We start from the raw sequence: 20,209 nt of genomic DNA, 5'->3' as shown, positions 1-20,209 counted from the left end.
CACTCAAAAATAAACCTTACGCTTACACAATAAGGTCCACTTTACCTTGAGGGTGTGCAGTTTCCTCTGTATCCTGTTCTGCAGGCGGCTGATCATGACGGGGTCCCGCATCAGGTCGTACATGATCCGCGCTAGCACTGTGTTCACCCACGTCACTTCTGCCGGTAGCATTCTGCACGAACATTCTGATGTCGAGTTTTTGTTTTGCTGTGAAAGTTGTATGAGTAAAATTAATTTAAGCCAGCGTACATATAGGCAGTGAAATATGTCTGAAATAAAATCGATTGATGGGCCGAAGGGTGAAATAAAGAATCATGTTTTAAATATAAACTTGACCTACCTATATCTTAAAATCTATGCTCTACAGTAAACCCGACTCCAGTCTATCAAGTACGAAATACCTCTAATAACAAATTATGATCCATTGAATAAAATAAGTCTGCAAGTCAACTTCAAAGTCTATTTCTATGCTTATCAAACTATGTGTACTGACAAAACAAACTAAATAAAATCAATAAAGCAGTAACGAACGTCTTTTCTCTTCTTTTTATTCTTGGATCTTTCGCGCGGCGTGGGCTCTAACTGACACATTACCGCCGCTTCTGACGTTTGTTTTAACGTCATGTCGTGACTCTGTATCATGACGTATGACGTTAAGCTAGTTTAAAATTAAATCAGTCTACTTCATATCGGAACTTCTTGGTTCTATAATATCGCACATTTAATTTTCGACTCAAAGACAACCATTAGGTTCATTCTTCTTTGCTCTTTAACCGATTTCGTCTTATTATTATGCAATTTCACTAAACGCTGAAGAAATGAAAGTAAGAAATGAAACCTAAGTCTTGAATTTATAAAAAAATTAACCTATGAGTAGCGGTGATATAATTTTAAATATCGAAACAAAATAGTTGAAAATCGCCATCAAAGCTCAGACGCCAATGAAAATGAATCCTAATGACATGTAAATAAAGTAGCAAATTACCTGTATGATTTTGAGGAGGTAGGGCCAGAAAGTCTTCTCGTAGTCCGTGTCTGATGGCATCGGCTGCGATATTGACGTGATCGTCACACCGCCGCCGTCGGTTAGCGAATCTATTGTTTTACTCTGTAGTCGAAAGATATTCAGATTGAATTAATAATAAAACTGGGTATCAAGATTAGAATGTTTATTGGTGAATGGAAATTAAGCAAATATTTTGAGTTTTAAGTAGGGTCTTGTCATTTTTTTTTTGGTCATTTTACACTTGACACTAGCCGTTTTCTCGCGGTTTCACCCGCGTCCCGTAGGAGCTACTGCCCGCACCGGGATAAAATATAGCCTATGTTACTCGCAGATAATATAGCTTTCCAATGGTGAAAGAATATTTAAAATCGGTCCAGTAGTTTTTGAGTTTATCCATTACAACCAAACAAACAAAGTTTTCAGTTTTTCAAAGTTCAAAAAAATCTTCATCTTTATGATGATTATATTACTATAAGTATAGATAAATTCAACAAAAAATCATTTATACTCACAGAAGACTTAGCAAACGCGACGGTTTCTTTCTCAGTGAGCTTATAGACAGCCAGCTCTATATTGTCCTTGCTTTCCTTGCTCTCGTCGCTGGCCGTCTTATCTTCTGCGCACGAGTTCTCTGCTGAAGCTGCGTTACCCTCGTTTATTGCTATCACTAGGCGACGGTACCTGAAGAAAAAAATAAGTTTTTATATATTTTTAACCCCAGACACAAAAGATATGTATACGTTTAACCACTATGAGTGTCTATTTGAGGCATCATAGCTCTTGAAAGGTTGGACCGATTTGCATGCGGTATTTTTATTTTTTAGGTATTTTACTGGTTTTTTCCAGTGGTGATATTTAGACGTTTCATAAAAAAACCGGAGGAGCCTTTTTAAAGTTACAACTTTACAAGCTACATGAAGTTATCTATTTCATCTGTTGGTTTTATTTATATTTTTATGATAAAGAAATTATGGATTTGATTTGATGCCTATATCCGTCACATAGCAACTTATGTTATATACTTAAACATAAATCGATAATAAAGTAAACAACAAAAGAAAGTGATGCAATCATTTACAAGGATGAGTCAAATACTAGTAAATTCATTATCTAATTGATATTAGGTGTGATAATAATGTAAAACATTCTACAACAAGTGTATATGTCTATAAGTAGGTTAAGTATCATTCGAGGAAAAGTTAATTTTATATCTACAAGGAAGTTGCTACTAAATATTGATAAAGTTTTTAAGAGTATGTATTTTGATTCCAACAGTGTTAATAAAGACCATATCCGTTTTTTTCCATAACATTTAGGTATATTTTATACGTTCTATCGCAATGATGTTGGTGGAAATTATAATTTAGGTCGATGTTCGTTCAAAGCTCAATTAAATCGTCTTATTGTTGTTCTGTTTAGAAACTTAACTTGTTTTTTTTGTTCAAATGTGAAGAAAGTAAAAAGTTCATAAATAAAATCAGCGCATCTTACCATTCATGTTTATCTCTTCCCGTGCGCGTGAAAAGGTATAGATGAGAATGCTTGTCTCTGGAATTCTTTACGTGCACGCTCCACTCCCCTTCGCCCGTACCGTCCGCTGCTATCTCCATTTCCTACGAAAACAAATGAAATAGATAAATAAGTATCAGATGGGTACAATTAAAGTTTGAGAAGATGGGTTATGGTTATGGCATTTATGTACAACAACAGTGTGCAACAGTTAACTTGTTACCCTGCTATAGCTTTATAAGGAACGAAGATGGGTTTCAGGCAAATCAAGTCTGACACTCCTTAACTCCGCGTCCTAAGGGGTCATCCGATTATATCCCATCTTAAAATAAAATAAAGGCCAATTGTTTTATTTATTACTATACAACACCCAAAATGAATCATGACCTAGAATCGGTACGGCATTTCAAGGTAAGTTAAAACGGGCAATAATTTTGCTAAATTACAGCATCCGGCAACCTATTCATCACAATAAAAATACTCTAAAATACTCGTAAAGTATGACGTTAACATTACAATTATGTGAATGTTCACTTCTAAAAATATTAAATAATGGTTGCTAGGGACTTCTATGATAAAAATATTCATAACGTTGTTCGAAATAATATTAATCTCCCGATTAGCCCGGCTGGTGTTCATTATTATCATATACCAACGTTGTTACGATAGATAGGAGTCAAGGTTACGTTGTGACGCATCAATGGGAATCATTATATCTACTTAGTATAAGGAAGTTCCGAATACAAGATACAATAACAAAGAACAGTTTTACCATTACAAACCGTATAACATTTTTTTATGCCTAAAATCGAATGAGTGTAGATTAATTTCGTAGAATATTATAAGGTCAATCGATGTTAACCTGTGTCAATAAATAATAGTAATAATAGGCAGGAGACCATTAATTCGGCGAATATATCTCGTCACATGTAATACGCGACTGTGGACTAATATTAATAAATATTTTTAACATTTTCTTATCAATACTTAAGTCTAAGTAATAAGGTTGAAAATCACATGTTCTATTTTCAAATATTTACCCGGTAAAACAAAAAGTTTGTATAGGTTCCAAACTATTGTTCATTTTTACAGCCTCAAATTAAACAACGAATTAAATACTGGCCAGTACAACTTACCGTCTCCTCCAAAAAGTCTTTAATCTTCGACAGTTCTGTATCGTCAAGTTCTTCGTCATTTTCATCCTTGGTGCTGGTGACTGACTTGGAGGTGAGTTCTATCTCATGGTCGTGGAAGGAATCTTCGGACATGAGCGCCCTTTCTGTTCTCACGTGACTCTGGCTTTGAGTCTCCACTGGTTCCGTTGCCGTGGAAACGCTGTCTGTTTTCTTGTCTGAAGGGAGATACAATGGTGATTACAGAAAAAGTTTTATAAGTAAGTAGATACATGCGTTGTGTTAATGAATTTTTTCAGCAAGTTGCAAATTATGATTAATACTATCGAAGTTTTGGTAAAGCCAAACCATTACCGTATTTAGATGTAAATAAATGATATAGCAATTAGGGCATGCAATACCGGTTTACCGGTTTCGGTTTTACCGGTAAAACCGCCCATTTTCGCGATCTTTAATTTACCGGTAAAAATAATGTGTAACCGGTAAATTACCGGTTTTTACGTTTTTGTGATAATATATAGCAATTGTTCATTTAACGTCAAATCTTCATTATGTAGCCTGAACATAATGTAATTTTGAATACATTAGGTACATTATTGTAAGAGTGTTAAAGTTGCTGTTTTTTAGGAAAGTAAACTTATGTGGCTCCTTAACTATAGGTTAGATACAAATCTTCATTCTCATCTTAATTTATAATATCTAAACAAATTTTATTCATTCGGTTATTCTGATTTTTCTCATAGCTGTCAGCTCATATAAGCTAAAATATAGATTATGCTTATTTTACTTACTCTATGACCTTATTGAGCAAGTGCTTTTACTTCACTACCATGCGGATAGCACTGAGGACACGGTGGAGCACACAGTCTAGGTGTGCACTGCCTGGGAAGGGTACCGCCGTGTCGTCGTCGAGCCAATAGGCAGCGGCGACCTCTCGCGTCCGGCCCTGGTTCAAGCCATGGTCCGGAGCGAGAGGGAATGGGAAGCCGTCGCCTCCTTCTGCGAAGCAGTCATGCTCGAGAAGGAGACGGTGGAGCGCCTGCGAGTTCGCACCTCTCATCCCAGCCGCTGTAGTGGACCAGGAAGACACCACGGGCGCCGAGTGTCGAGAGACGACTCCCGGCCACTGCAGGCGTCGGTCTGTGGACGGCGAGTTCGGGTGGCTCGTCGTTCCTCCGTCTGCATAGACAACAGACCCGTGACGGCGGCCCGAGTTGTTCCACGCGCAGGGCCAAGGCCTGCCGGGGCTGCGGGTTTGTTCGAAAGAGTTACCGCGACCCTGGTCCATAAAATGCCTACGATTTACCATAAAAGAGGGCTTTTACTTCACGGTAATTCTTAGCGTTTATCCAGTCTTGAGACGGAGTCCGCTTTCCGTATCTTCTTCTTCCACTTCAATCTATCCAGGACATCTTCCTCTTCGAGTTCGTAGATTTTCAAGTCATTCATTACGACACTCGACCACTACCGTTTCGGCCTGCCTCTGCGCCTTTGACCGGGTATATTGAGATTGAGTACACAACATTGGCGATGTATTCAGGTGGTTTCCTTTTCACATGGCCGAACCATCGCAGCCGTTTCTCTTGCATTTTGTCGACGACATCGCGTACGGATGGTACTGACATGTCTGTTTATTACGGCCCACGTCACAAAAAATGTTTACCACCTTACACCTTGTATTTTTAATTATTTTTTGCTGCTTTACTACCCAATCTTATTGATATAATATCACATTTTAAAAAAAATACAAAAATTACCGTTTTACCGGTTTACCGGTAAAAATATTTTAATTACCGAATTTTTACCGGTAATTTTTATTTTACCGAAATTGCATGCCCTAATAGCAATAGTATCATCTAATTCGATGCAATTTAAAGAGATGAAAGAACTGGTCAAAACATTTCATTGTCCTAATTGATACAATATTAATCTCGAATAAATGTATTACTGTTACTACAATACACAAACAGAAACTAATGACTACATTACAATGAGTCACTATTTAGGTATTACATCGATTTCACAACAACGATGCAATCACATCATGCAATAGTTTAGTAATATCTTACCCCTGTGCATTTTTCTAACAAGTCTATGTCTTAGGCCTTCCTTCCCTGTCTCGCCGTCGGAATGTGAACTGCTGAAAAAAACGGTACCGTAGACATTTCAATAAAAGACGATAGAAAAAAATGCTGAAAAAATTCTTCCGTCATGAGACAAGAGATCTTACTATTTCCACAAACTATGACTGTTTGATTTTAATTTCGAGTATAGATATTGCATCTCACAAAAGCTGGTGAGCGATACTGTGTGTGTAAAAGTACATACACATTGTCTTTGTATGTGTAAGTTCGGAAACGATCCCTAGTGGCCGAGTCATATGTACCTACTTACAGAGACAATGTGTATTTTACAAACGCAAGTATGGTTCACCCGCTTAGTGGTAGGTATAGGTACTAAAATCTATTTTCAACTGTTTTGATCTTAGTTACCTCTTTTCTCGTCTCCTCCACACAAACTTTCTTCTCTTCTCTGGACTCGTATTCGTCTCAGTCTCCTCGTGTTGATGTTGTTCCTTCTTCTTTTCAGAAGGTACCTCTGCTGCCTTCTTGTCGGACACAGAAGTTTCCTTCTCCAATACTTGAATCTTTTCTTTCTCGTTTAGTATTATGCATATTGGGTATTTTTTGCTCCATTGTCTAAAAAACAATAATAATATTTTTTGTTAGTAAAGCTGTGGTGGAATACAAAAGGTTTCGAGTGGAAATTTTCACCTTTAGGATCCTGTGTTGGCAGTTATGTTTAATTGCTCATGATAATCATGAGAATAAACTATTGGTTTATTGGGTATGTCAACATTTATCATGGTAAGCAGTACGCATGCCGTAAGTTGGCCGAATGATCATAATCACTCGGCAAGTCAAAAAACTCATCACGCAACACGCAATTTCGCTCCACTATTAACAGCAGCGACAGTTGAGTTCGCTTAATTAATTTCATGATTGTGTTTACGAATTAACGCACGGCGCGTTGACTCACAATTCGTATTAGTGTAAGTACGTAAGGACTGGCGCCGACGACAGTTTTAAGTGCCGAGTAAAAATATAACTTAATAGTATTGCAATAAAGTTGACATTTCAGTTTAAAGTTTTATATTAAAAAACAAAAACCTGCTACTGTTTGAAAATCGTTCACTGAAATTACAACTTTATTGCCATACTATTCCGTCATATTTTTACTCGTCGCCTAAAAATGCCATGCCGTCGGAGGCTCGGCCCTAATGTGTCGTAGGGATCGGTCATAAAAATGAATAATAATATAACATGATAATCCGTCAAATGGAATGCATATTGCATTTAATAAATAACAATGAGTTTTGTAAGTATATCGAGAAGGCCATGATTATCGTCGAGGCCGACTAGAAGTCAATGAAATTAAGATTCACTTTTTAAATATTTTTTGCTTGGGTAAATAGAAGAGCACGTAGATAAGTCAAAGCCGCGCGGACCTCCGATCATAAGGTTAAGCAACCCTTGGCGTGGTCGGTACTTGGATGGGTGGCCATCTTGTCATGACGAGTTCTTCCGTGTTTCGGAAGGCACAATAAATTGGTAAGTCCCTGTTGTCATTTCAACATCTTTGTTGATACGGGTAGTCAGAAGCCAGAAAGTCTGATAAGTATGACAGACAGTCCCGGGTAACTGGGATAGACAGTCGGCCCATGTAAAGCATTGGTACTTAGATGCATCCGGTTAGACTGGAAGCCGACTTCAACATAGTTGGGAAAAGACATGGCATATGATGATTGAATGGGTAAATAAATCGAGTAGGACTAAATGTGAGTATATTACAGTAACAGTATCTTGATAGGTCAACAGCTTATAGGCTTGAGTAACAGCAAAGACATAGTTGAGTGACGACAATGCTCAAATGTCTCTATGCGCAACTACGCACCTTTCAAATTGTAATATTAGACTCGAGGTTAAATACCGTGAGTCCATGTAAACATTGCTTAAGAGCTTAAGAATGACCTAGATAAGGAATTAATTTACTTTCTTGTTTCTATCGAGTGAAACCGGAGGAAATTCTTAAAGTAAATTCCAGTTCTTGTGTCCAAAACCAGTTTAAATAATGATAGAGATCAATGTTTGATAACAAACAACAAACCTGTGCATATCAGGTGGTTTTAATATGTATCAATCAGGTTATGTAAACATGATGCCATAAATATTTCAACGCACAGGAAAGTTTTATAATAATTATACATTATGGGTCCAGGTGTGCGTTATCAATTGAGCTTAAGCTTTCTGGCGTACCTAAGAAGTTTTTCCTGTTACGGAGTTCTTATTTAATTCGTTTTTTTTGTCAGGTACTGAGGTCACGATGTCTAACTCCACTTTGTAGATAAACTCCTAGTCTAGTAACTAGGTAGTCGTTCTTATTGTTAAAATATGTAGCTACTAATTCGGTATAATGACGCAGTTTTGAGAGGATGATTTAACAGTGTCCGTTTTTTGTTATTTAACGTTTAAATTAACGATTTTATTTTATGGCAATTACAATCCAACTTAGAATTGTGTTACCGACGTTGACTCACTACAGCTATAATTCTCCTGATTTATCGCAAAAGGATTGATTAATCTAGCTAGACAAATAGAATAAAGAGGCAACATTTGTTTGTTTGTTTAGTACCCCAAAGGCGCCGAAACTACCAAGAAACCGGCTACATTACATCGGAGAACGAGTTTCCACGGGACGCGAGTGAAACCGCGGGAAAACATCTAGGGAAATCATCATAAGTAAACATTAACATTGTATTTTATAGACATCTCTAACACTAAAACATAGTATTTAATACAATACAATTTAGAATACATAAATGTAACGCCTTCATGTTGCTATGCCATAACGATTTTTAAAAACAAAGGTGAACTTGAACATAAATGTTCCAAAAGGTGATTGGCAATTGTTTTTTTATTCTTGACTGAATATCACTACGAATACTCCATTCGTGTCTAAAAATAGCGACACATTATATTAATTTTAACTTGCTGTCTTATTTCTATTTAAACTACGCCGTGAGCTATTTAGTTCTATTTTCGTACATCAGCAAAACAAATAATAATTCCAGATACTTTCGACAAGTACCTTATTAAAAAAAATAAATAGCTTGAGAATCGTTTGTGGAGTTTTATCTTATATATTACTCTGTTACACAATAGCATATGATTGTGAACCAAATATGTAACTTAATTAATTTTATCAGAGGACTGGAATTCCGGAAGTTTTGTTACATATGCCTAAAATATGTTGCTGAATTAAAACAAACTTGCCTGTAGGTGACGTTTACACAAAAAGGCAATTTTTCATATTTTCAAGTATTATATAGTTTGCATTTTATTCTGTAGAGAGAACAGTCTTACGTGAAAGAAGATTGTAGTATTGTGTAATATTTAACACATACAGATTATAATGTAAAGTGATTAGCATTTTAATAAAACAATGGAAGCAGAATTCGGAACGCTGTTATAATTATCCGGTTTAATTATGCCAATTGTGATGTGATGTTGCGAAAACATTAGGTGCCTACATTTGTACGAAAATGTATAATTCTTATAGAAGAGGAGATTAATACGCATTTCTTTGACGTGTTTTCGCCCCCCTTTAATGTGTGTTATTTCAAAGAAATAATTAGGTCATGTACGATTGTATATATCTATTTCAAAGTTGTTAAAGTCACATTTATTTTGAAATAATGTTATAACTTAACTTGCACAAATTAAACGTTTCAATCTATCCATAAAATACTAGTTTTAGAATGTTAAAATCGGTCGCCTTTAGTTATTTTTAAATCGTAAATGGTTTGGTACACTTGTACCGAATGTGGTGATATTTGACTGATAAAAATCCGGTTTCCAATCATTAATTCTTGCAAGATAAAATATCTTGTAGGAGTCATTTAAGTAGTCTTTGGGTATATTACAGAATATCCTGAATATACTATTTTATGAACATTTAGACTAGTTTTGTATATCTACCTATCTTATTTACGCCATATAGACATCCTAAGCATCAACAATGTTTATTAATAAATATACGTAATGTTAGGCGGTAATCATGATCACAAATCTGCTAGTTTAAAAACTTCATAATATTCTTGCTCACAAAGATATCAGTAGACAACATTGCTGATGTCACAACACTAGCTACGCTTCTAAAAGTAAACAAAGCTATTATTACAGCGCACTAAAATTACAATATTCGCTTAGAAATTGAATTGTTCTAAATATAAAACGCGCTGCGCCCTAGTTCATTAACCCAATTGCTCGTGAATTGCACTCGAGCGCATAGCGAAGGCCTCTCCACCAATCGCTTATCAGTTCTTTGTTAGTGACCTTTATAGACGCATATTAGTTTTATAACTACGTCACTACGCTTATACGTAGTACTAAAGAACACGTTTTTCTTATAGGTCGATCTAACACGTGACTTGTCTTTGTTGAATTAAGCCTATCGAATTTCACTTCTTAGCGACTGGTTGTTTCAAAATAAGAAGTGTTTTTCTTTTGTTTTGGCTCTGCTGTTGAAAACTTTACACATGATTGGCTGTTCATCCAATGAGATGTTTCGATTTCTATTTACAGAATCTTTATGAATGTTTTAATTAAGAAGACGCGAAAAAGAGTTGAATGTCCTCTGCGGCCATATTCTAATTATTGAACATTGATAGGAAAGCAATTTCATGGGATGTAGCATAATAATAATGTTGGGATAAAATATATCAGTTATTTAAATAATTTAAAATTAACTGTAAGTTTTTTATCTTTAGTCAAGTTCCCTTGTAAAGCCTTTTCATTATTATTAAACTGTTTGTTCACTGAAGCCGAACGAATTTACAGATTATATAGCATATTTCCTGTGCTATTATTAATGGTTTTGACATTTATTGTAATGAAGTCAAATATAGCTTCGATAAAGGACAAATCGACTGGAAGTCGAATTAATTATACAATAACACTTGCTGATATGGAAACTTCTATAAATAACTACGGAGGAGTGGTTATGCTTTTCCTCGTGATAAAAAAGCTGCAACGTAGTATAAACTTGTCAATAAAATATATCAAGCAAAAAACGCAGGTAAAAAAAATAGGAACCAAAGGTTATTTTCAAAAAACTGTGTAAGTGCGAGTCGGACTTACGTAAGAACGTTTCCGGAGCATATTTCTATTAAATAAAAGGAGAAGCATAATGACTGACATAACAACGCCTAAGCTGGCTATAACGTATAACGATTAGAAACTTGAACTTGACGATATGTTTTCACTAAAAGAAGAAGATGCTTATATCATTCTACAACAAGCGGAGTAGCCTCTTAACTGCTTGAATTCCGCTAATTAGAGAACAATAAAAAAACAATTGGGTCTCGCGTTGATCCGCGCAAAGTGTTACAAGGGGACACAAGGGATTAATTCCCTAGTGAAGTGGACTTACCTCCGTTTAACCAGTCCTTTTGGCAGCAGTATAACTCTGGCACCAGTCAAATTGTACAGCCTATGTTGGTAGAACGCTACCTTGTCCAGTTTCTCATCCCACAGCTCCCTCTTTGGTATTTTAGTCGAAGTATACGATATCCTGAGGTTGCAACCTACAAAAACATAATATTATGAGATACTGACATAACACTGATAAGATAAGTATGAGATAAAAACTTTTATTACTTTATGGGATCGAGAACATTAACCAACAACGTTTATGAATACATCCTTCTGGATGTTTACCAAAAATATTTATGACTGATTAAAAAACATATCAAAATGGTGAATGCACGATAGTGTGGTGTGACTCACCTTCGAGCTTCATAAATGCCGTCGTTGTCTTGTTGATGTGATATGAGCTTGGATCGTAATCCGGAAACCTGTAGTGGTTTATCCAGCCCTGTTAAAAAATAGACTTTATTAAATTGTTCATTAAAAAAAACTACAGTAAATATGCGCAGTTTTAATTACCTCATATTTTTTTATAGGCCTATGTTCTTTCACTGAAGGTATAGTGTAAGTGGCTGGCATAGCACTGCTTCGCTTCAATTGAAGAAGGTTGGAACTTTTTGGATCCAACTCGCTAAAGTAAGTGTCCAACAGCCAGCTCTTCAAATTGCTCGTAAAACAAAAGAACCACAGACCGAGGACAAAACCATTCCAGACATTCGAATTTGGACACAGTACGTAGCTTATGAAAATGAGGAATGTTAGGAAGTACATTGAGAAGTTGAAGAAGTAGCTAGGTTTTGTCGACAATTGCGGGCTTTGTATATTGTTCTTGCTTGGGGGTGATCCGAAATTTGCAGAGCTTAGGGGTGGAGGTAATGGGTCTGTGTCCATAGGCTTTCCACTGGATACTAGAGGATCGACATTGTGGATTTCCCCATAACCGTCAATGGTATCTTCTAAAGCCTCAACTCCCGATTCTACCTCCATCATACTATCATTTAGGTAATCTCTTCTTACTTCAGCCGATTCATTGCCTAGTACTGAAATAAAGAAACCTCCTTCATATATATTCAAATATCAACTACCGTTGCAAGTTATCTACAGTGAATTATGGAACCTCCAAAGTTATCGCGAGAATTATACATCGATCTTGTTGATAAGAATAATTGAGATTGGGCTCAATTAAATACATTTCCAAGTGTGTTAACCTCTTTATTAAGATGTCCTTTATTTTAATAATAAAGAGGCTAAAACCTCAGAGTTATTTCTATTCAAACAATAAATTATTTCACTGCAAAAAGTATCAGTTTATTTTCTTAAATAATTTCAATTTAGTTACAATTTAGTCTGGTAATGGTTTTTGTCATTTAGTTAATGCCAAGAAGATTAACCTCGTTGAAGGTTTTATTTCTCTGGCAGGATAATGACCTGAGTACTTAGTAAGTAGCCCAATTTCGACTCACCTAAATTCTTATGTGTATCATCGCTAGAATCCGAGTAGTTCTTGTTATCTACAGGAAGACTTGGGTCCCGTTCATTGGGCTTAGCCGTCAGTGGTTGCGTCATTTCCGATAAGTTCTGTATACTGCTGTCTAGGGAAGATACCTAACAGACAGAATTTGAATTTAGAACTTGGGATTTAGGTAAATATTTGTTGCATTTCACGACGACGCCATTTTGGCTTTATTGTTATGAAGTTGGTCCTTGAGTGAAGTAGGTACCTAATGCAGGTAATTTACAATCGTAGTCGTCGTGTAATGCAAAATTTGACACATACATTTACATGTCAGAAATTATTAAGTTTTGAAGTTTAAAACAGTGCGTAGGAGTATATGTAGAGTATCAGTATTACAAAATTAAGAGCTCTGTTAACGGATAAATTCCGAGCAATAAAGGGTCAAAGCGAAGCGGACTTCGTACATTAAAATAACAGTGCCATTCATTGATGCAATACAAATATGTAGTCAATATGTCCTAACATTTTGTTTAAAAACATTCACTTGATCATAGCATCACAAAAATATCATACATTTAAATACTTTAGGATTTAATGCCATAACTAAGCTTTGCAGCCAATCATCGGCCAATTACGGACAACAAGTTATATTTAGCATATATCTAGCAATAGCATTCATACAAATAAAATGCGACAGATGCAGTGCACACTTAGGGAAATATGTATTAGTATTAGATACCTATACAATACATAGACACTGACAATGCTTGAATGCAGGTAACTTGTTCACTTTTATCACTTACATGATCTTCAGCGTCAATTGTGGTGGGCTATCAGTGTCATCAATACAATACTTTAGATATTTACTTGTCACAGTGTAATCAATGTGAATGTGGATATGGTACACACTGGTCGGCCAACTGGTAGAATATTACCCAGATTTTAACAACTATATCATTGTAAGGTCCTTTGTATTCCAGTTAAGAATCTATGTCATATAATCTTGGCAGTAGTGGCCGACCAATGTGTAAATGGTGTGTGAAGACCGGCCATCAGAACTCACCTGGTTGTCTGTATCTCCAACACTCTGCTGATCAGAGTCCTTGATTGCTGAATTTTCTTCTGAATCTGATGTTGAGTTTTCTCTTGGCATTACTTTTTCCTTAGTTTCTGGTGTAGGAAATTAATGTGCTTAGTGAATTATGTAAAGTCAGCAAAATAACATCAAACAACACTGACTTAAAATTAAATATATAATACTTTTGCATTTTTTTGTACATGATAATGATCAAAATGTTGTCAGGCAACCCTACATTATCTCTTGCATAACATTATGGAAATGAGTTCAACAACAGGCAAAATTAAAGTTTTAGGTTATTTCCCTAATAAAGATTGAAGTTTGAACCTCTTTCGTTAAGATTTTGATAAACTGAATTCCCCAAAAGAAGGTTGTTTTTATTTTGAATGTTTATACCTACAAATGTTTTTTTTATTTATTATTGTTTCAAAGAACAGATTAATTATAGACAGATAAACTGATAAATGTCTAATCTGTTATTGACATTTTATTACAATACTTTTTGTTGAATTTATCACCTAAAGAATTGTAAACATAAGAGCAGCTAACATTTTCAAGCCAGCTGACATTGAGTAACTGTTATACAGCAATAAATCATTCATTAAGCCTTTATTGCCAACATAAATGTGTACAATAAATGTGTACAATTCACTATTAAGTTTTAGCATGCAACTAGATGTATTTACATTGTAAGTATTTATTTCCTAATCCTATTACTATTCTTAATTTCTCCTTTCTGGTTTGGTGTCAGCGTGTCCTTGTGACACATAGGCCTCCTCCAGCTCTTTCCATTTTACTCTTGTGTAAGTTAATCTATGCCATAGTGTACCTGCATTCTTTCTTATGTCATCAGACCAACGTTTTCTTTGCCTTCCTCGTTTCCTTTTTGTTTGAAATCTAGGATTCCATTCGGTAATATCTTTTGTCCATTTATTCCTACTCTCTCTCATCATGTGGCCTGCCCATCTCCACTTAAGTTTTTTAGTTTTGACTACAACATCTTCTAGTCTCGTGATTTGTCTTAGATCTATAGCTCTCTTTCTGTCCTTTATGGTGTAGCCCAGCATACTCCTCTCCATAGCTCTCTGGCACGTGGTCAGTTTTTGGTTTTGTTTCTGTGTGTTGGCCCAGGTCTGGCAACCATAAGTGAGGATGGGTAATATGCATGTGTTGTATACTTTCCTTTTCATTGCAGTAGTATATTGTTTACTTTTTAGCACTTCCTTGAGAGACCAGAACCGTTTCCAGGCATTGGCTACCCGCCTTTCTATTTCTGCATCCATATGGTTGTTGAAAGCAATAAGTTGGCCGAGATATATATAGGAATTTACATATTCTATTTCTTCCTGATCTATAAAGATACTTCTTTGTGATCTATTTGTTATTATTTTAGTTTTTGTTTTGTTCATTATTAGGCCCACCTTTTTGCTCTCATTTGCCAAATCTTGGAGCATGTTGTTAAGGCACTCTGCATTATCTGATATAAGTATAATATCGTCCGCGAATCTCAAATGATTCAAACGTGTTCCATTTATGTTAATCCCTAAGTTATCCCATTCCATCTTCCTGATGACTTCTTCCAACACGGCGGAGAAAAGTTTTGGAGAGAGTGGATCTCCCTGCCTCACTCCTCTGTGTATGGAGAATATTTCTCCTTCTGTTTCCAATTTTATTCGTGCTTTGCTGTTTGCATATACATTTTTTATTAACCTTATATATTTGCTTTCTATTCCTTGGTTTTTCAGGGCTTCCCAAATGAAATGATGTTCTAGGCAGTCGAATGCTTTCATATAGTCCACAAACGCCATGTATACCGGATAATTATATTCCTGACATTTTTCAATAAGCTGATTTACAACATGTATATGGTCTATAGTTGCAAACCCCGATCGAAATCCAGCTTGTTCTCTTGGCTGTTGTTCATCTAGTTTCGTAGTGATGCGTTTTAGTATTATTTTCGAGAACACCTTGTATAAGTTTGACATGAGACTTATTGGCCGATAATTTCCCATGTCCAATCTGTCTCCTTTCTTGTAGATGAGTATTATAGAGCTTAATGTCCATTGCGAAGGTATATATTCCGTATTTAGGATAAGATTAAACAAGTTGGTTAGTTTTGGTGTTGTTTCTGACAATGTTGCTTTCATCATCTCATTAGTTATATGATCAGGTCCGGGTGCTTTATCATTTTTCTGAGTTTCAATCGCATGTTGGACTTCTCTTTCGAGAATCGGAGGGATGTCTTCCGTTTCATCAACGAGGTTTACGTTGAATTTTAAGGTGTTTCTGGTGGAGTATAGTTCTCGGTAATAGTCTGTCGCTATCTTTAAAATTGGCTGTCTTCTTGTTTCTTCCTTGTTGTTTTTGTTTTTTAGTTTTGGGACCCATGACGTCACTTCTCTTAATTCTTTGAGTGCTTTATTAATACCCCCAGTTTTGGTTATGTGATTTTGGATGCATTTGATTCTTTTATTCAACTTGTCTTGTTTTAAATTGCGACCTATTTCTTTGCTCAGTTCAGTAATTTCCGTTAATGTTGCTTTACTTTTCCTGTTTATAAGTAGTTCTTTTCTTTTTTGAATGAGATCCTTGGTTTTAGAGCTTAGTGTACATTCGTTTATCTTTGTCTTGGTTGTTTTTCTGTAGTACATATTGTTTATTTCTCTGTTGTAAATTTCTTGTGTTTTATCTTTTCCTTTGGGTGTCGTGATGTTTTGAGGCGTTATATCGGCTGTCCACTCATTTTTCCTATGATGGAAGTGTTTCCTTTGTTTCTTTTGTTGTTTGTCAGATAATATAGCTCTGACCATGCGATGGTTACTATTGAAGTTAAAGTTATTTATTACGCTAGTGTCTTTAAAGGAATCGGGTCGATTACTGGTTATGAAGTCTATTTCGTTACGGTAGGTCCCATCGGGCGACATCCAGGTCCACTTCCTGGCATGTCTTTTCTTGTAAACGCTATTTAGTATGGTTAAATTATTTTCCAGGGCCATATTCACGAGTCTTTTCCCGTTCTTGCTTCTTTTACCTATGCCGTAGTTTCCCACTACTGAGTCTTCACCATGTTGCCGTTTGCCTATTTTACCATTGAAGTCTCCCATGACAATAATATTCTTATGGGCAGTCTCTAGTGTAGTTGAAAGTTGGTAGTAGAATTCATCTTTTACTGTTTCGTCTGCTGCTTCTGTTGGCGCATATATTTGGACTATAGTCCACTGGTTTCTGTAGCCTTGTAATTGTATGTTTAGTACTGCTATTCTTTCAGATATGCCTCTAAATTCTGAGATTTGTTTCTTTAGATGTTTTTTCACCATAAATCCAACTCCATATTGGCCCTTTGTTTCCCCGATGTAGTACAGGATGTAGTCGTTATGTTCTTCAATATGATTTCCTATTCGTCTCACTTCGCTAATACCAAGAATATCCCATTTGATTTCACTCAAAGCTATTTCTAGTTCGGAGAGTTTTTCTGCTGTCCTTAATGAAAGTGCGTTTAGGGTGGCTATATAGATATTATTTGGTTTTTCTTTGGATACTTTATTTACTTTATTTGCTGGAGGGTAGTGGTCTTCTTTCCCCACGGTGACCAACCGGCTTGGGGTGTATTTTTCAGTTTGTGTATATGTAGTTTTGGTATTTGTTATTTTAGCTTGGTTCCGGGTGCCGGTGGTCATTATTGGTTTTTTGGGATCTCTGTCAGTGAGGCAGATCGGTTTCGTTCCACGTAGTTAAGTATGTTGGGTTTTAGGATTTCTTTTCCCTTAGCAGGTGTACTAGCTGGTTTGCTTGACAGGTTGCTTTTTAAGTCTATTTTCTTCTGAGATGTTGAATTAGGTGAGTCGTGTTCTTCTCTTTTCCTTTTGTCTCTGTTTACTGCCATTGATCCTTTTATTATTATTTTGTCATGTCTTAAAAAGGCTATATTTCCTTTCTTTCTTTCCTCTTCCACTTGTACCTGTAGTTGCTTCCGCTTTTCCAATATTTCCTTTGAGTAGTCTTCTTTTACATATACACCTGGTGGCAGCTTTGACTTGTTTTTCAAAATCAAGTGTTTTTTCCATAGAGATGTGATGGAAAGTACGATAGGGCGGTTCTTGACATTTTTATCCTTACCAATTCTATAAATATTGCTAATTTCCTGGCTATTTAGATGGGTGCCTGATTCTTGAATTATATCTTTGACATGGTCTACAAGTTCCGCTTCTGATTTTTCGATTTCTGTAATGCCAAAAAATACTAAGTTGTATTTTCTTTTTTCCCTTTCCATCCCCTTAAGTTTCTGCTCTAATATTGTTATTTTTTCTTTAAGCATTGTATTTTCCTCCGTTATAATTTTTAATCTCTCATCTAGTGCTTCCATAACATTCTGCGTCACTGACACTGTTATGATTTTGGTTTGTTGGTTCAATTTCTCATCCAGTTTTGACAACAATAATTCCATACTTTTATCCATTTTTCGATTTGTTTACTGACAACACTGGTAGAAGTAGTAGTTCGGATTATTGTGGCTTGCCACACTCACACGCCACACGTCAGTGTCAGTGTCAATGTGACGTTGTTACTAACTGACGGATTTGTTGGTTATGTTGGTGGCACTGCTTAATGACTAATAATTATGACTTTCACTTTTAGGTTATCTTGTTGAATTTTATAATGCACTTTTTAGTCCAAGGATATTGTTTCGCGCTTTATTCACACATTTATTTCGTTTTCTATTCTCTGGTCTGTTGGATTTTGCGTTGTGACACTTTTATTTGGCACTTATTACACTAGTATTTGTTTAATATTTGCGGAGGGCTTTCGTGTACGTGTTTGCGTTACGATCACCGGAACCGGATACAGCAATAACAATGGAACTATTCACACAGTAACATCTGTTCACAATATTTGTAATTTATTACATAAGGTTTTTCAAAATACCTAAATCTATTAGTGAACGTGCATGCTATTATAATAACAAGGTCAGCATCATACTTGATTCAAATATAATTTAAAATTAGAATTTATGTAAAACTCCTTCAGATTCTATAAAGCTTTCCAGCCTGAGAATTATTCTAGAAAACCTATCTTAGCTCTGGCCACTCATGATAATAAAGCAACAAAAACTTTTTCAACTAACCTTCTACTGAACGAGTCTTCATATCTTCAACTGCTTGAGCAATCTTAAACTTGAAGTCATGGAATATCTTCCAAGTCTCATTGGGTGCTTCCTTCACGTCAGGTGTCACATCAGGAGTACTCCGCTTGCCCAGGCGGTTCAAGTAATCCTTCATAGGGGATGATGACACTTCCTTGGGCACCGGCTTCGCTTCATCCTGTTTTCCTTCAGCAGACTTGCCATCTTCCGATTTTTCAATTGGTTTTTCAACAGGTTTCTCTGCCCTCATAGACTTAAAGTACTTGTCTATGATAGATGATGATCTTTCTCCTCTCTTGGGGCTGGCATTCTCAATCGGTGTGCTAGGAGGAGGGTCACACTGTGGAGTTGGAGGGTCATCTTCACAAACATGGTACAATTCCTCTAACTCCTCATTGTTGGCATTGTACCTGAAGCTTAGTGACGAATTTGGTGATTTACCTGAAAACACAGATGCTATTGTACTATAATAACTAAAGATATTATATCTAAGAAAAAAATTATATTAATTTTATTTACTTATTCTCATTCTTCTATTATAAAAATAACTAAATTATTTATCTATAAATTACAGTCTAAAAATAAAACAAAAGCAAGAACGCAGAATGCTGAGGACTAATTTGTAACACGTTAGGTGCGGTGAAGTAGCGATTAATTTGTGAGCGATTGTTTGTGTTATCGTCTTTGTTGTCAGAGGAACAGCAGACAATACCGAAAGTTGCACATTAATCCCGATAAACAACCGGTCCTTACGCATACTCACGTACGCTGTTTATTTAAGTTAACAAGTTTCCTATTCTGCGAATAGATCCGTATGGTAAAATTATTGAATTAAAGCTGTTGGCAAATACATTCGACACATACCCACTCCAGAGATCTCCATCGTTCAAAATTATAAACAAAAATTATTTAAATAGAACCATCACATCATTAATACAAGTTGCAATTCACTCCTACTATCACAAGTGCAGTAAATAAACTTCAAACACTATTTCTCTTATTGAATTTTATTTAACTTGTTCCACTCGCTGAATCAAAAATATGATTTTCTTGACACTAATGCGGCCGTCAGACAGTCACAGAGTGCTTAGTGCGAGTTTTCGTGAATTTTTTTACGGACTCACATGAGAGCATCTATGCATGAGAGCGCGTATACTAAGATTTGTATGGAACAAAAACAGCTCCACCTAGTGTCAAAAATTGGAACCTGTTTTTGTTCCATACAAACAGTGTTGCCAACAGTTGTAGAAGCTTACCACCAGAGTCAACTTTTAAAACCACCAGAAAACCACTAACAAAAATTTATCCCACACTTAAAATCACCAAATTCACCACTAAAAAAATATTGTTTATATTTTATTGTAACCTAAAACAATTTAATCATCCAAAGATGTAACTCG

At 35.8% G+C, this 20,209-nt stretch overlaps 1 protein-coding gene across 5 annotated transcripts in view; it reads right to left on the bottom strand.

Moving 5' to 3' along the window:
* LOC124633578 (testis-expressed protein 2) overlaps positions 1-19,986 on the bottom strand; it is a 29,192-nt gene extending 9,206 nt beyond the window's left edge. Inside the window, exons 1-15 of one of the 5 annotated variants that reach the window (XM_047168867.1) lie at positions 19,674-19,986; positions 18,792-19,250; positions 13,655-13,761; positions 13,395-13,421; positions 12,599-12,740; positions 11,655-12,175; positions 11,496-11,583; positions 11,140-11,293; positions 6,141-6,347; positions 5,718-5,788; positions 3,652-3,866; positions 2,498-2,619; positions 1,519-1,687; positions 986-1,108; positions 46-207 (exon numbers count right to left, since the gene is read on the bottom strand). In XM_047168867.1, coding sequence (XP_047024823.1) covers positions 46-207; positions 986-1,108; positions 1,519-1,687; positions 2,498-2,619; positions 3,652-3,866; positions 5,718-5,788; positions 6,141-6,347; positions 11,140-11,293; positions 11,496-11,583; positions 11,655-12,175; positions 12,599-12,740; positions 13,395-13,421; positions 13,655-13,761; positions 18,792-19,250; positions 19,674-19,692 — 2,586 coding nt within the window. In that variant the 5' untranslated portion in view covers positions 19,693-19,986. Of the gene's footprint in view, positions 1-45; positions 208-985; positions 1,109-1,518; positions 1,688-2,497; positions 2,620-3,651; positions 3,867-5,717; positions 5,789-6,140; positions 6,348-11,139; positions 11,294-11,495; positions 11,584-11,654; positions 12,176-12,598; positions 12,741-13,394; positions 13,422-13,654; positions 13,762-14,498; positions 18,532-18,791; positions 19,251-19,673 lie in introns of those variants that run through there. The other 4 variants (XM_047168868.1, XM_047168864.1, XM_047168865.1 and 1 more) reach the window with 4 other exon arrangements.
* Positions 19,987-20,209: the final 223 nt, after the last annotated feature.

Source organism: Helicoverpa zea, chromosome 9, assembly GCF_022581195.2.
Source record: "Helicoverpa zea isolate HzStark_Cry1AcR chromosome 9, ilHelZeax1.1, whole genome shotgun sequence".
In the NCBI taxonomy this organism is placed as follows: domain Eukaryota; kingdom Metazoa; phylum Arthropoda; class Insecta; order Lepidoptera; family Noctuidae; genus Helicoverpa; species Helicoverpa zea.
This window is presented reverse-complemented; position numbering and strand designations above follow the sequence as displayed.